Source organism: Columba livia, chromosome 2 (genome assembly GCF_036013475.1).
Source record: "Columba livia isolate bColLiv1 breed racing homer chromosome 2, bColLiv1.pat.W.v2, whole genome shotgun sequence".
Taxonomy (NCBI): Eukaryota; Metazoa; Chordata; class Aves; order Columbiformes; family Columbidae; genus Columba; species Columba livia.
Window position 1 is genome coordinate 162,075,017 of NC_088603.1, and position 12,014 is coordinate 162,087,030.

The following is a 12,014-nucleotide window of genomic DNA, read 5'->3' on the forward strand; positions in this document are numbered from 1 at the left end:
TGTGTCATTTGTGTCCCCACAGGGTGACTTGTAGGGCCCTCTGGCACCAGTACCCAACCTATTGGGGATGCTGCTGGGACAGGGCTTGTGTGGCACATGGGGGACATGGGGACACGGGGGGGCAGGAGGGGACACATGTGCATCAGGGGAGGGGACACAGGGCTCTGTGTGTCCCATTTGTCTCCATGGGGTGACCTGCAGGACCCTCTGGCACTGATACCCAACCTGTTGGGGACACTGTTGGGACAGGGCTCGTGTGGGCACATGCGGGACACAGGGGAGGACAGAGGGGACATGCGGACACAGACGGGGAGAGGAGGCAACACAGGGGTGTCAGGGGAGGGGACACAGGGCTCTGTGTGTCCCTTGTGTCCCCATGGAGTGACTTGTAGGACCCTCTGGCACCGGTACCAAACCTATCGGGGATGCTGCTGGGACAGGGCTTGTGTGGCACATGGGGGACATGGGGACACAGGAGGGGCAGGAGGGGACACATGAGCATCAGGGGAGGGGACACAGGGCTCTGTGTGTCCCTTGTGTCCCCATGGGGTGACTTGTAGGACCCGCTTACACCAGTACCCAACCTATGGGGGACACTGCTGGGACAGGGTTTGTGTGGCACATGGGGGACACGGGGGGGGACAGAGGGGACATGAGGACACAGGGAGGGGCAGGGGGCAACACATGAGCATCAGGGGAGGGGACACAGGCTCTGTGTGTCCCTCATGTCCCCATGGGGTGACCTGTAGCACCTTCTGGCACCAGTACCTGACCTGTTGGGGACACTGTTGGGACAGGGCTTGTGTTGCACATGGGGGACATGGGGACACAGGGTGGGCAGAAGGGGACACATGAGCGTCAGGGGAGGGGACACAGGGCTCTGTGTGTCCCTTGTGTCCCCACGGGGTGACTTGTAGGACCCTCTGGCACCAGTACCCAACCTATCTGGGATGCTGCTGGGACAGGGTTTGTGTGGCACATGGGGGACACGGGGGGGACAGAGGGGACATGAGGACACAGGGAGGGGCAGGAGGCAACACATGAGCATCAGGGAAGGGGCGCAAGGCTCTGTGTGTCCCTTGTGTCCCCACGGCGTGACCTGCAGGACCCTCTATCACCAGGACCTGACCTGTTGGGACAGGTCTCGTATGGCACAGAGGGGACATTGCGGGGGCCACTCACCCCATTTTTCACCCCCAGGCCCTGCTGTCGCTGCTGCGGGGGGAGCGTTTCGGGCGCCTGGATTCCATCATCGTGTACTGCACACGGCGGGAGGAGACGACACGCGTGGCCGCGCTGATCCGCACCTGCCTGCAGGGAACCACGCCGGCGGGACGCGCCGAGCCCGGCCAGGATGCGGCCCCAAGGAGCAAAGCCAAGGGTGAGAATTCATTTGCCCTTCAAACTGTCCCCCCCAAGTTTTCCATTAATTCTTAATTCTCTCTCCAAATTTTTCCCTTAATTTCCCTCTGTTTTTCCCTCTGATTTTCCCTCTAATTTTCCCTCAATTTTCCCTTAATTTTCCCTCAATTTTCCCTTAATTTTCCCTCTATTTTTCCCTTAATTTTCCTTCTATTTTTTCTCTTATTTCCTCCTCTAATTTTTCCCTTAATTCTTAATTCACCCTCAAATTTTTCCTTTCATTCTTAATTTTCCCTTGAACCTTAATCCTCCTGCCAAATTTTCCTGTAATTCTCAATTCTTCCTTGAAATTTTCCCTCTTAATTCTCCCTCCAATTTTTCCCTTAATTCTCCCTCCACATTTTCCCTCAATTCTTAATTTTCCCTCCAATCTTTCCCTTAATTCACCCTCCAATTTTTCTCTTCATTCTTAATTCTCCTTCAATTTCTTTCCCTTAATTTGCCCTCAATCTTTTTCCCTTCATTCCTAATTTCCCCTCATACTTTTCCCTTCATTTGCCCTTTAATTTTTGCCCTAAATCTTAATTCTCTCTCCACTTTTCCCCTTCATTCTCCCTCCAATTTTCCCCTCAATTCTTAATTCTCCCTCCAAATCTACAACCTGGGATCATTACCCGTCCCGCCTCCCAAACCCACCGGTGCTTAACGAACTCCTGGCGCCTAACGAGCATCTCACGCCCCGTTACCACCCCGGGCGCATTGGCTGCTTGTTTCCATCCCCAATTTAACCACCATGCGCCCTTTACCCACAGAAACCGCTAATTTAACCCCTCTTTTACCCTTTTCCAGCAAAAACGAGCGCCCGCCCGCAGCCACCGTGCCTCGCCGACGCTTACCACGCCGGTTTAACCCCCGCCGAGCGCCGGCGCGTCCAGAAGAGCTTCATGAGCGGCCGGCTGCGCATGGTGGTGGCCACGGTGGCGTTCGGCATGGGCCTGGACAAGCCCGACGTCCGCGGCGTCATCCACTACAACATGCCCAAGAATTTCGAGAGCTACGTGCAGGAAATCGGCCGCGCCGGGCGCGACGGCGAACCGGCTCATTGCCACCTCTTCTTAGACCCGGAGGTGAGGGGTTTTTCGGCAAAATTGTGTGGTTTTTCCTTAAATTTGGGGGTTATTTTCCCATTCTCGCCGTCGTCTCGCCAGGGCGGGGATCTCCACGAGCTGCGGCGTCACATTCACGGCGACGCGGTGGATTTTTATGCCATCCAGAAGCTGGTGCAGAAGGTTTTCGCTCCCTGCAAGTGCCTGGAGCTGCACCGGAAACACCGCGATGCTGTCAGGGTGAGGATGGGGTTAATTAAGTAACGAGTTAACAGTGCTTTCGTTGGGGAGGTTAAATCAATGGAGGGAACATGGTGGGGGAGGATTTAGCCAAAAAGGGGCAGGAAAAGGGTTGGGATGAACCCAAAATGACGGCAAACGACGGTGACACCGCGTCCATCGCAGGGTAGGGAGGGGTTAATTAAGTAACCTGGCAAAAAATGCTTAATTGTTGGGTGGCTTCATTGGGGAGATTAAATCAGTTTGAGGGAAAGTTGGAGGTGAGTTGTGGGGGAGGATTTAGCCAAAAAGGGGCAGGAAAAGGGTTGGGATGAACCCAAAATGATGGTGAACGTCCTCGAAACGGTGACACCGTGTCCGTCGCAGGGCAGGGAGGGGTTAATTAAGTAACCCGGCGGAAAATGCTTAATTGTTGGGTGGCTTCGTTGGGGAGATTAAATCAGTTTGAGGGAACGTCGGAGGTGAGTTGTGGGGGAGGATTTAGCCAAAAAGGGGCAGGAGAATGGTTGGGATGAACCCAAAATGATGGTGAACGTCCTCGAAACGGTGACACCGCGTCCATCGCAGGGTAGGGAGGGGTTAATTAAGTAACCCAGCGGAAAATGCTTAATTGTTGGGTGGCTTCGTTGGGGAGATTAAATCAGTTTGAGGGAACGTCGGAGGTGAGTTGTGGGGGAGGATTTAGCCAAAAAGGGGCAGGAAAAGGGTTGGGATGAGCCCAAAATGATGGTGAACGTCCTCGAAATGGTGACACCGCATCTATCGCAGGGCAGGGAGGGGTTAATTAAATAACGAGTTAACCCGGCGGAAAATGCTTAATTGTTGGGTGGCTTCGTTGGGGAGATTAAATCAGTTTGAGGGAACGTCGGAGGTGAGTTGTGGGGGAGGATTTAGCCAAAAAGGGGCAGGAAAAGGGTTGGGATGAACCCAAAATGATGGTGAACGTCCTCGAAACGGTGACACCGTGTCCGTCGCAGGGCAGGGAGGGGTTAATTAAGTAACCCAGCGGAAAATGCTTAATTGTTGGGTGGCTTCGTTGGGGAGATTAAATCAGTTTGAGGGAACGTCGGAGGTGAGTTGTGGGGGAGGATTTAGCCAAAAAGGGGCAGGAGAATGGTTGGGATGAACCCAAAATGATGGTGAACGTCCTCGAAACGGTGACACCGCGTCCATCGCAGGGTAGGGAGGGGTTAATTAAGTAACCCAGCGGAAAATGCTTAATTGTTGGGTGGCTTCGTTGGGGAGATTAAATCAGTTTGAGGGAACGTCGGAGGTGAGTTGTGGGGGAGGATTTAGCCAAAAAGGGGCAGGAAAAGGGTTGGGATGAGCCCAATATGATGGTGAACGTCCTCGAAACGGTGACACCGCGTCCATCGCAGGACGGGGAGTTGGAGGACGCCGAAATTGCCGAGTTTTTGGAGGAAGAGGAGGATGGCGCCGCTGCGAAGCCGAGCGAGCGGCGAGTGTGTTATAAACACGAGCGAGCCATCCCCATCCAAGAAACCGTGGAGGCCCTGGATCTGCGGGAGGAAGGTAAGGAGGAGGAATTGGCGACGCCAAAGGGTCATCGGTGGTGATGCCGATGGGTTAATCGGCGGCTCCTTGTTCTCCCCCGTAGGGATCGAGACCCTCCTGTGCTACCTGGAGCTGCACCCGTGCCGCTGGCTGGAGCTGCTGCCACCCACCTACTCCTCCTGTCACCTGCGCTGCTACGGGGGACACCGGCAGCTCCGGGCTGCGGCGCGGTGGTGAGAACCGGCATCCCCAGCGCCATACGGGAGCCGCTTGGCGTTGCCAGCGTCTCTCAGAGGTAAATTCAGCCTTGAAACGACAGCAACAAAGGGATTTTTGGCGTCTTCCACCCGCAGCTCGCCGCCCGTGGCCGTGGCGCTGGCGCGGGAGCGTCTCGCCGGGAAGGACCGCGGTGCCGCCGACGCGTTGGAATTCGACGTGGTGGCGCTGAGCGACTCCATGGGCTGGGAGCCGGCGCTGGTGAAACGCGCCCTGCGGCAGCTGCAGTGGGATCCGTGGCTGCGCCGAGGTACCGGCTTCACCGGATGGGGCACCAAATCCCTCCCGGCGCCGCCACGTTGCGGTGAGAATCAATTCAGCGCTTTCCAGGCGACCGCGGCGTGGGGAAAAACGGGATCCTGGTGGAATTCGGCAACTTGTCCTTTCACCTCCGCGCCTACGGCGATCTCGCCGCCCACGAGCTCGATTCCATCTGCGATTTCCTCCACCGCAGGGTGGTCGGCCGGGAAAAAGCGGCTCTCGCCCAACTCCGCGCTTGTTTCCGCGCCTTCCGGAGGTGAGAAAAACCCCCTCGCGGTTCCCAGTTCTCCCAGTTTGGGTGCTGGGGTGGGGAGGGGTTGACGGCGGCGCACAGCGTGGCTTTCCAGAGCTGCGGCCCTCACGGCGAGGAGGAGGAGGAGGAGAGGAGCTCGCGGCTGAAGGCTTTGTTGAGCCGCTATTTCGAGACGGAGCCAGCGGCGCACGGCGAGGAGGAGGAAGAGGAGGAGGAAGCTCTTGATGCCGCTCAAGTGAGTAAATCCAGCAAATCCCTGGTGTTTCCAACACGGGGTTCAATAAACCGAGGGGCTGAGGAAGAGAAGGGAGGTGACATTCTCCTGTCACCGCGTCCCTCGCAGCGGCAGGACTGGGAGAACCAAATCCGCGCCGACGTCCGCCACTTCCTCGCAATCCGCCACGACGAGATGTTTACCGGCCGAGCCATCGCCAGGATCTTCCACGGCATCGGTAAGAGAAACCGAGCGGGGTTTGGGTAACAAATCGACGTCTGTCCGTCCCGCTCTGTCCCCCGTTTGTCACCTTGTCACCGGGGGGACGTCTCTCCCCGCAGGCAGCCCGTGTTTCCCCGCCGACATCTACGGCCGCGATCGCCGCTTTTGGAGGAAACATCTCGCTTTTGACTTCCACCGCCTCATCCGCTTGGCCACCGAGGAGATCCTGGCCAGCAGGTGACACCTGGGGCCACCACCTGCACCTACGGGGCCACACGGGGATGTCACCCCACTGGGGACACCATTTTTGGGGGGTTTTTATAAAAGAATTAATAAAAAACGCCAATTTTTTACCCAATTTCCTGCCTAAGCTTTGCATGTGCCGGAGGTGTTGCCATGGTGATGTTGGGGTGTTGTTGCTATTGTAACATCAGGGAGGTGGTACTGGGTGGGGAGGTAGTTGCCATGGTAGTGTGGTGTCTGTTGCCATGGTAACAGGGCATTGCCACGGTGATGGGTTTGTCACCACGGCAACAAGGGAGTTGTCACCATGGTCATGTAGGATGCTTGTTGCCATGGCAACAGGGGTTTAGGATGCCCATTGCCATGGTGATGGGGGTAGGATGCCTGTTGCCATGGCAATGGGGGTGTAGGATGCCCGTTGCCAAAGTGACCGGGGTAAGATGCCCGTTGCCATGGCAGTGAGGGGGTGGGATGCAGCGAGGGGGTGGGATGCCTGTTGCCATAGTGATGGGATTGTAGGATGCCCATCGCCATGGTGACGGGGGTAAGACGCCCATTGCCATGGCAATGAGGGGGTAGGATGCCTGTTGCCATGGCAATGGGGGTGTAGGATGCCCGTTGCCAAAGTGACCGGGGATAAGATGCCCGTTGCCATGGCAACGAGGGGGTGGGATGCCTGTTGCCATAGTGATGGGATTGTAGGATTGCCATGGCAATGAGGGGGTAGGATGCCTGTTGCCATGGCAACGGGGGGGGTCCCATCACCGTGCCCGTCACCAGGAGGCCACCAGCATCCCTGCCCTCACCGCACCCAGTGCCACCAGGTGCCACCACAGCTCTGATCCCCTGCCTGTGCCACCCTGTCCCCCTCCTCGAAACTGGGTGCTCCTCCCCAGCACCCACCTCTCAGGGTGCCCTGGGGGCGGTAAAACCCTTTTTCCACCCCAAAACCAGTTTGGTTTTTGCTACCAGTGGCTCTTGGGCAGATAAAACCCTCCCGGCCAGGCTGGAAACGGGTTCCTGACCGGGAGAGCTTCACGCCCCAGTTTCTCCCCACGGGGACGCCCTGTCCCTTCCTGGCGCGGTGGCAGCCGCTGTTTGGGACGGTCACGCCGCAGCGTTTCCCCGGCAGCGTTGCCAAAATCCTTTTTAAACATTAACCAGCAGAGATGGGTGCTGAGGCCGGGCTGGGTGCCGAGCCGGTGCCGGCGCCGCACAGCCTCCTCCATCTCTCCTCCTCCTTCATCCCTGGGGGAAGCTTGCGGCACAACCCGCGGCACAGCCGGTTCCCTCCTCATCCTCATCCCTCTACGTTTTCCCGGAGACAACGCCGGTGCAGACCCTCCATCCTCCTCTCACCAGTGTGTGTTGTGGTAAGTGCCAACAGCGCCACCGGTGGGCTCGGGATACACCGGAGAGCGGCCCAGGACCCTCTGCCGGTGCCAAAACTCTCTCACGGCAACCAGGGTTGTCCCCAAGCGCCACGTCCCCTTTTCCTGGCATCATGGCCCTGCCGTGGGCGCTGCTGCTGCTCAGTGAGGTCCTGGCACAGGATTCGGCCACCCAGAGCTGCCTCATCCCACCATCCAGTGAGTCCCATCCCCAGCGGCGCTGCCGGCAAGACAAACCCTCACCGGGACGCCCCGGTGACGGGCTCGATGCTTTCGGCAGCATTTAACGCGGCGCTGGGCCGGCCGGCCAGCCAGTCCTCCGTCTTTGGCAACATCAGCATCGCCGCCAACGCGGTGGACGGGAACCGGGACGGCGTTTGGCAGCACGGATCATGCAGCCACACACAGCACGAGCGGGAGCCGTGGTGGAGCGTGGATCTGGGCGGGCGGCACACCGTGGCAGCCGTGCTGGTGAAGAACCGGCAGGATTGCTGCTGGCAGCGCCTGCGGGGAGCGCAGGTCCACGTCGGGGACGCGCCGGGCGAGCGCGGCAGGGACAACCCCATGTGAGCCACGAAACGTCGCATTCCGAGCCGGGGACGCCACCGGTGTCACCGGTGTCACCTGAGCCCCGTCACTCCGTCCCCGCAGTTGTGGCACCATCACGGACGCCGGTCCCGGGTCGCTCAGCACCGTTTGCTGCGCCGGTTTGCCGGGTCGTTACGTCTCCGTCCTCCTCCCCGGGCGCTCGGCCGCGCTGGTGCTGTGCGAGGTGGAGGTCGTGCTGCAGGGCTGCCCCCCGCTGCCCGCAGGTGACGGGGGTCCCGGGGGACCATGGGGGGTGGTTACTGGCGCCGGTGACCCCCTGCCACGCTCCTGCCGGCTCTTCCAGCCCCCAACGTGGCACTGGGCCGGCCCGTGGCCCAGTCGTCGGCGCTGAACGACGGCACCTCGGCCGCCAATGCCGTGGACGGGAGCAGCGATGGCTCCTGCGCCCACACGGAGAAGGAGCCAGAGCCATGGTGGTACGTGGACCTGGGTGCCCGGCACGCCGTCTACGCCGTCACCGTCACCAACCGCCGCGACTGCTGCTGGGAGAGTCTCCTGGGCGCCCAGGTCCACGTCGGCGACTCCTTGGTCGACCACGGCAAACGCAACCCCGTGTGAGTGGAGTCCCCGGGGACGTGGCGTCCCCAACAAACCCCCCGCTCTGCTGTGGCCGTGATGGTTCCCTCCCGGCAGCTGCGGCGTCATCTTGGACACCGGCCCCGGTTCCGCCAGCACCGTCTGCTGCAACGGGCTGCCCGGGCGCTACGTCTCCATCATCATCCCCGGCCGGGAGGATTTCCTCGTCCTGTGCGAGGTGGAGGTGACGGTGCAGAGCTGCGTCCCCCCACCCGGCGGTAAGGCCTGGCAAAGCCCCCGGCACGCACCGGTTGGCCACGGGTGAGCGGTGACATCCCCGAGTCCCTGGGGGGAAACGTGGAGCGTGGGGAGTCCTGGGGTTGGGGACGGAGGTGTCACACGTGTCCCTAAGCTCGTGGGGACGCGCACAGCGGTGCCAGGGTGGACAGTGACTCTGTGTCACTGAGAGTGCCCGGAGCCGCTGTCACCATCCCCTGGCGTCCCCCAGCCCAAAACCTGGCACTGCGGCGCCCAGCGGCTCAGTCGTCCACGGCCGGTGGCACCGGTGACGCTATCAACGCTGTGGACGGGAACCGGGACGGGAACTGGCACCGCGGCTCTTGCTCCCAAACGGAGCGCGAGCCGGAGCCGTGGTGGACGGTGGACCTGGGCTGGCGGCGCGCGGTGGCGGCCGTGCTGGTGAGGAACCGCCTGGATTGCTGCTGGCACCGGCTCAAGGGCGCCCGCGTCCACGTTGGCGACTCCCTCGCCGGCCACGGCACCAACAACCCCGTGTGAGTGCCAAAACTCCCACCCTGTGCCCTGCGGCCGCTCCGGCGCTCGTCCGCCCTCACCGCTCACCGTCCCGCAGCTGCGGCATCATCACAGACACCGGCCCCGGTTCCACCAGCACCGTTTGCTGCCACGGGCTGCGCGGCCGCTACGTCACCGTCGCCATCCCGGGGCGGGAGGAGCGGCTGAGCCTGTGCGAGGTGGAGGTGGTGGAACACGGCTGCGCGGCACTGCCCGGCGGTGAGTGCGCGGCGGGGACATTGGGGAGGGCTCGTCGGGGACATGTCACCCCCACGGCCATCCCCACAGCCCAGAACGTGGCGCTGGGCCGGCCGGCCACGCAGTCCTCGTTACTGGACGCCACCAGTGGCGCCGGCAACGCCGTGGACGGGAACCAGGATGGTAACTGGGAACATGGCTCCTGCACGCACACCACGGAGGAGCCGGAGCCATGGTGGCGCGTGGACCTGGGCGCCCGGCACGCCGTCTACGCCGTCACTGTCACCAACCGCCGCGACTGCTGCTGGGAGAGGCTGAAGGGCGCCCAGGTCCACGTCGGCGACTCCTTGGTCGACCACGGCAAACGCAATCCCGTGTGAGCACCGGTGTCACCGTCACCGCCACCTCGTGCCGGGACCTGCGCCGGCTCATCCTCCTCCTCCCTCTCCCGGCAGCTGCGGCATCATCACGGACACCAGCCCCGGCTCCACCAGCACCATTTGCTGCCACGGCCTTCGCGGTCGCTACGTCACCATCCTCATCCCCGAGCGGGAGGCCGCGCTGGCGCTGTGCGAGGTGGAGGTGCTCCGGCAAGGCTGCGCGCCGCTGCCGGGAGGTGAGATCCCACCAAAACCCACCCCCCCCTGGGCGCCACCACCCACCCCGACATCCACCAAACCCCCCGCGCGGTGTTCGCAGCCCCCAACGTGGCGCGGGACCGCTGGGCGACTCAATCGTCCACCTCCACGGGCGCCGGCGCGGCGGCCAACGCGGTGGATGGGAAGCGGGACGGCGTTTGGCAGCGCGGCTCGTGCAGCCACACGCGGCGCGAGCGGGAGCCGTGGTGGAGCGTGGACCTGGGCGGGCGGCGCGCCGTGGCGGCCGTGCTGGTGAAGAACCGGCAGGATTGCTGCTGGCAGCGCCTGCGGGGAGCGCAGGTCCACGTCGGGGACGCGCCGGGCGAGCGCGGCAGGGACAACCCCATGTGAGCCACGAAACGTCACATTCCGAGCCGGGGACGCCACCGGTGTCACCGGTGTCACCTGAGCCCCGTCTGTCCGTCCCCGCAGCTGCGGCACCATCACGGACACCGGCCCCGGGTCGCTCAGCACCATTTGCTGCCACGGGCTGCACGGCCGCTACGTCACCGTCACCGTCCCCGGGCGGGAGGAGCAGCTGGCGCTCTGCGAGGTCGAGGTCTACAGCGTCACCCCCGAGCTCTGAGCGCGGTCCCGGTGTCACCTCGGCCTTGTCACCGGCCCCTCCTCGCCCACCGTGGCCCGTGGGATGCGGCGTCGCCCCCACTCGTGTCCTCCTCATCCTCTGGGGCTGGGAGTGTCGCGGTCCCCACAATAGACCCAACGAGGACATGGGTGTCCCCACGGGTTTTCCCATCCCCAGGGGACAAGACCCCCCATCCTCGGTGGATCTAATGGGGGCCAGGCGGGGACCACAAGGGTGTCCCAAAGCCACCCAGCATCACCAGGGACGTCCCAAAGCCACCCCCTGCCCCTTGGGGGGTGGGACTGAAGATCTGACCCCACCAGGGCGGGGGACATGGGGGGGCACCAGGGGACACCAATAAACGCTGCCATGGACCCCACTGCCCTTTGCACTGTCCCTTGCGCCACCACCACCGCAGTGACGCCACGGCCACGTCTCTATGTCACCCCCTTGTGACCCCGCGGTGGTGGAAGAGGGTGAGGGGGGAGTGTCGCGTGTCCCCAGGATGCCACGTGCCCCTAGGGTGTCCCACACCATGGGGTTCCCTCGGTGTCCAATGTCCCTGGAAAGTGCCGTGTCCCCAAGATGTCCCATGTCCCCAATATGTCCTGGACTCCCATGGTGTCCCATGTCCCCAGGTGTCCCTACAATCCCGTGCTGTCCCCAGGATGTCCCATGTCCCCAAGATGTCCTGGACTCCCATGGTGTCCCATGTCCCCAGGTGTCCCTACAATCCCATGCTGTCCCCAGGATGTCCTATGTCCCCAAGATGTCCTGGACTCCCATGGTGTCCCATGTCCCCAGGTGTCCCCACAATCCCGTGCTGTCCCCAGGATGTCCTGTGTTCCCAAGATGCCCTGGGCTCCCATGGTATCCCTTGTCCCCAGGTGTCCCCACAATCCCGTGCTGTCCCCAGGATGTCCTATGTCCCCAAGATGCCCTGGGCTCCCATGGTGTCCCATGTCCCCAGGTGTCCCCACAATCCCGTGCTGTCCCCAGGATGTCCCATGTCCCCAAGATGCCCTGGGCTCCCATGGTATCCCTTGTCCCCAGGTGTCCCCACAATCCCGTGCTGTCCCCAGGATGTCCTATGTCCCCAAGATGTCCTGGACTCCCATGGTGTCCCATGTCCCCAGGTGTCCCTACAATCCCATGCTGTCCCCAGGATGTCCTATGTCCCCAAGATGTCCTGAACTCCCATGGTGTCCCATGTCCCCAGGTGTCCCCACAACCCCATGCTGTCCCCAGGATGTCCTGTGTCCCCAGGATGCCCTGGGTTCCCATGGTATCCCTTGTCCCCAGGTGTCCCCACAATCCCATGCTGTCCCCAGGATGTCCTATGTCCCCAAGATGCCCTGGGCTCCCATGGTGTCCCATGTCCCCAGGTGTCCCCACAATCCCATGCTGTCCCTGGGATGGATCCTATTCCCAAGATGTCCCATGTCCCCAAGATGTCCTGTACTCGCACTGTATCCCATGTCCCCAGGACACCTCATAGTCCCTTGGCTGTCCCATGTCCCCATGGTGTCCTATCTCCCATGGTGTCCCATCTCCCCAGGTTGTCCCATGTC

At 61.8% G+C, this 12,014-nt stretch overlaps 2 protein-coding genes across 6 annotated transcripts in view; both read left to right on the forward strand.

Moving 5' to 3' along the window:
* The window catches only part of RECQL4 (RecQ like helicase 4), a 16,494-nt gene extending 10,687 nt beyond the window's left edge, over positions 1–5,807 (forward strand). Inside the window, exons 15-24 of one of the 4 annotated variants that reach the window (XR_010470822.1) lie at positions 1,201–1,381; positions 2,212–2,489; positions 2,571–2,708; positions 4,088–4,241; positions 4,327–4,456; positions 4,577–4,749; positions 4,830–5,016; positions 5,108–5,248; positions 5,363–5,465; positions 5,569–5,597. Coding sequence is in view for 2 of the 4 variants with exons in the window: in XM_065054664.1 (XP_064910736.1) it covers positions 1,201–1,381; positions 2,212–2,489; positions 2,571–2,708; positions 4,088–4,241; positions 4,327–4,456; positions 4,577–4,749; positions 4,830–5,016; positions 5,095–5,248; positions 5,357–5,465; positions 5,569–5,690 (1,626 nt within the window). In the remaining 2 variants the exon portion in view is untranslated. Of the gene's footprint in view, positions 1–1,200; positions 1,382–2,211; positions 2,490–2,570; positions 2,709–4,087; positions 4,242–4,326; positions 4,457–4,576; positions 4,750–4,829; positions 5,017–5,094; positions 5,249–5,356; positions 5,466–5,568 lie in introns of all 4 variants that reach the window. The other 3 variants (XR_010470821.1, XM_065054664.1, XM_065054665.1) reach the window with 3 other exon arrangements.
* A 522-nt stretch (positions 5,808–6,329) lies between these two features.
* Positions 6,330–10,822, forward strand: LOC135578892 (uncharacterized). 2 transcript variants are annotated; one of them, XM_065055267.1, is made up of 12 exons: positions 6,335–7,065; positions 7,159–7,281; positions 7,364–7,649; positions 7,735–7,895; positions 7,976–8,246; positions 8,326–8,486; positions 8,717–9,002; positions 9,080–9,240; positions 9,310–9,595; positions 9,675–9,835; positions 9,919–10,204; positions 10,290–10,822. In XM_065055267.1, the coding sequence occupies exons 2-12, from the start codon at positions 7,197–7,199 to the stop codon at positions 10,441–10,443; spliced, it is 2,298 nt and encodes a 765-aa protein (XP_064911339.1). In that variant the 5' UTR covers positions 6,335–7,065; positions 7,159–7,196; the 3' UTR covers positions 10,444–10,822. The 2 variants fall into 2 exon arrangements, with proteins under 2 accessions (XP_064911338.1, XP_064911339.1); XM_065055266.1 differs by having other exon boundaries at positions 6,330–7,065; positions 9,080–9,595.
* The last annotated feature ends 1,192 nt before the right edge of the window (positions 10,823–12,014 follow it).

Bases quoted from the DNA above. Each gene is read 5' to 3' on its own strand.
- LOC135578892 (XM_065055266.1), top strand. From the start codon at position 7,197: ATGGCCCTGCCGTGGGCGCTGCTGCTGCTCAGTGAGGTCCTGGCACAG. The intron at 7,896-7,975 runs GTGACGGGGGTC...CGGCTCTTCCAG, and splicing joins CTGCCCCCCGCTGCCCGCAG to CCCCCAACGTGGCACTGGGC. The intron at 9,003-9,079 runs GTGAGTGCCAAA...ACCGTCCCGCAG, and splicing joins CACGGCACCAACAACCCCGT to CTGCGGCATCATCACAGACA.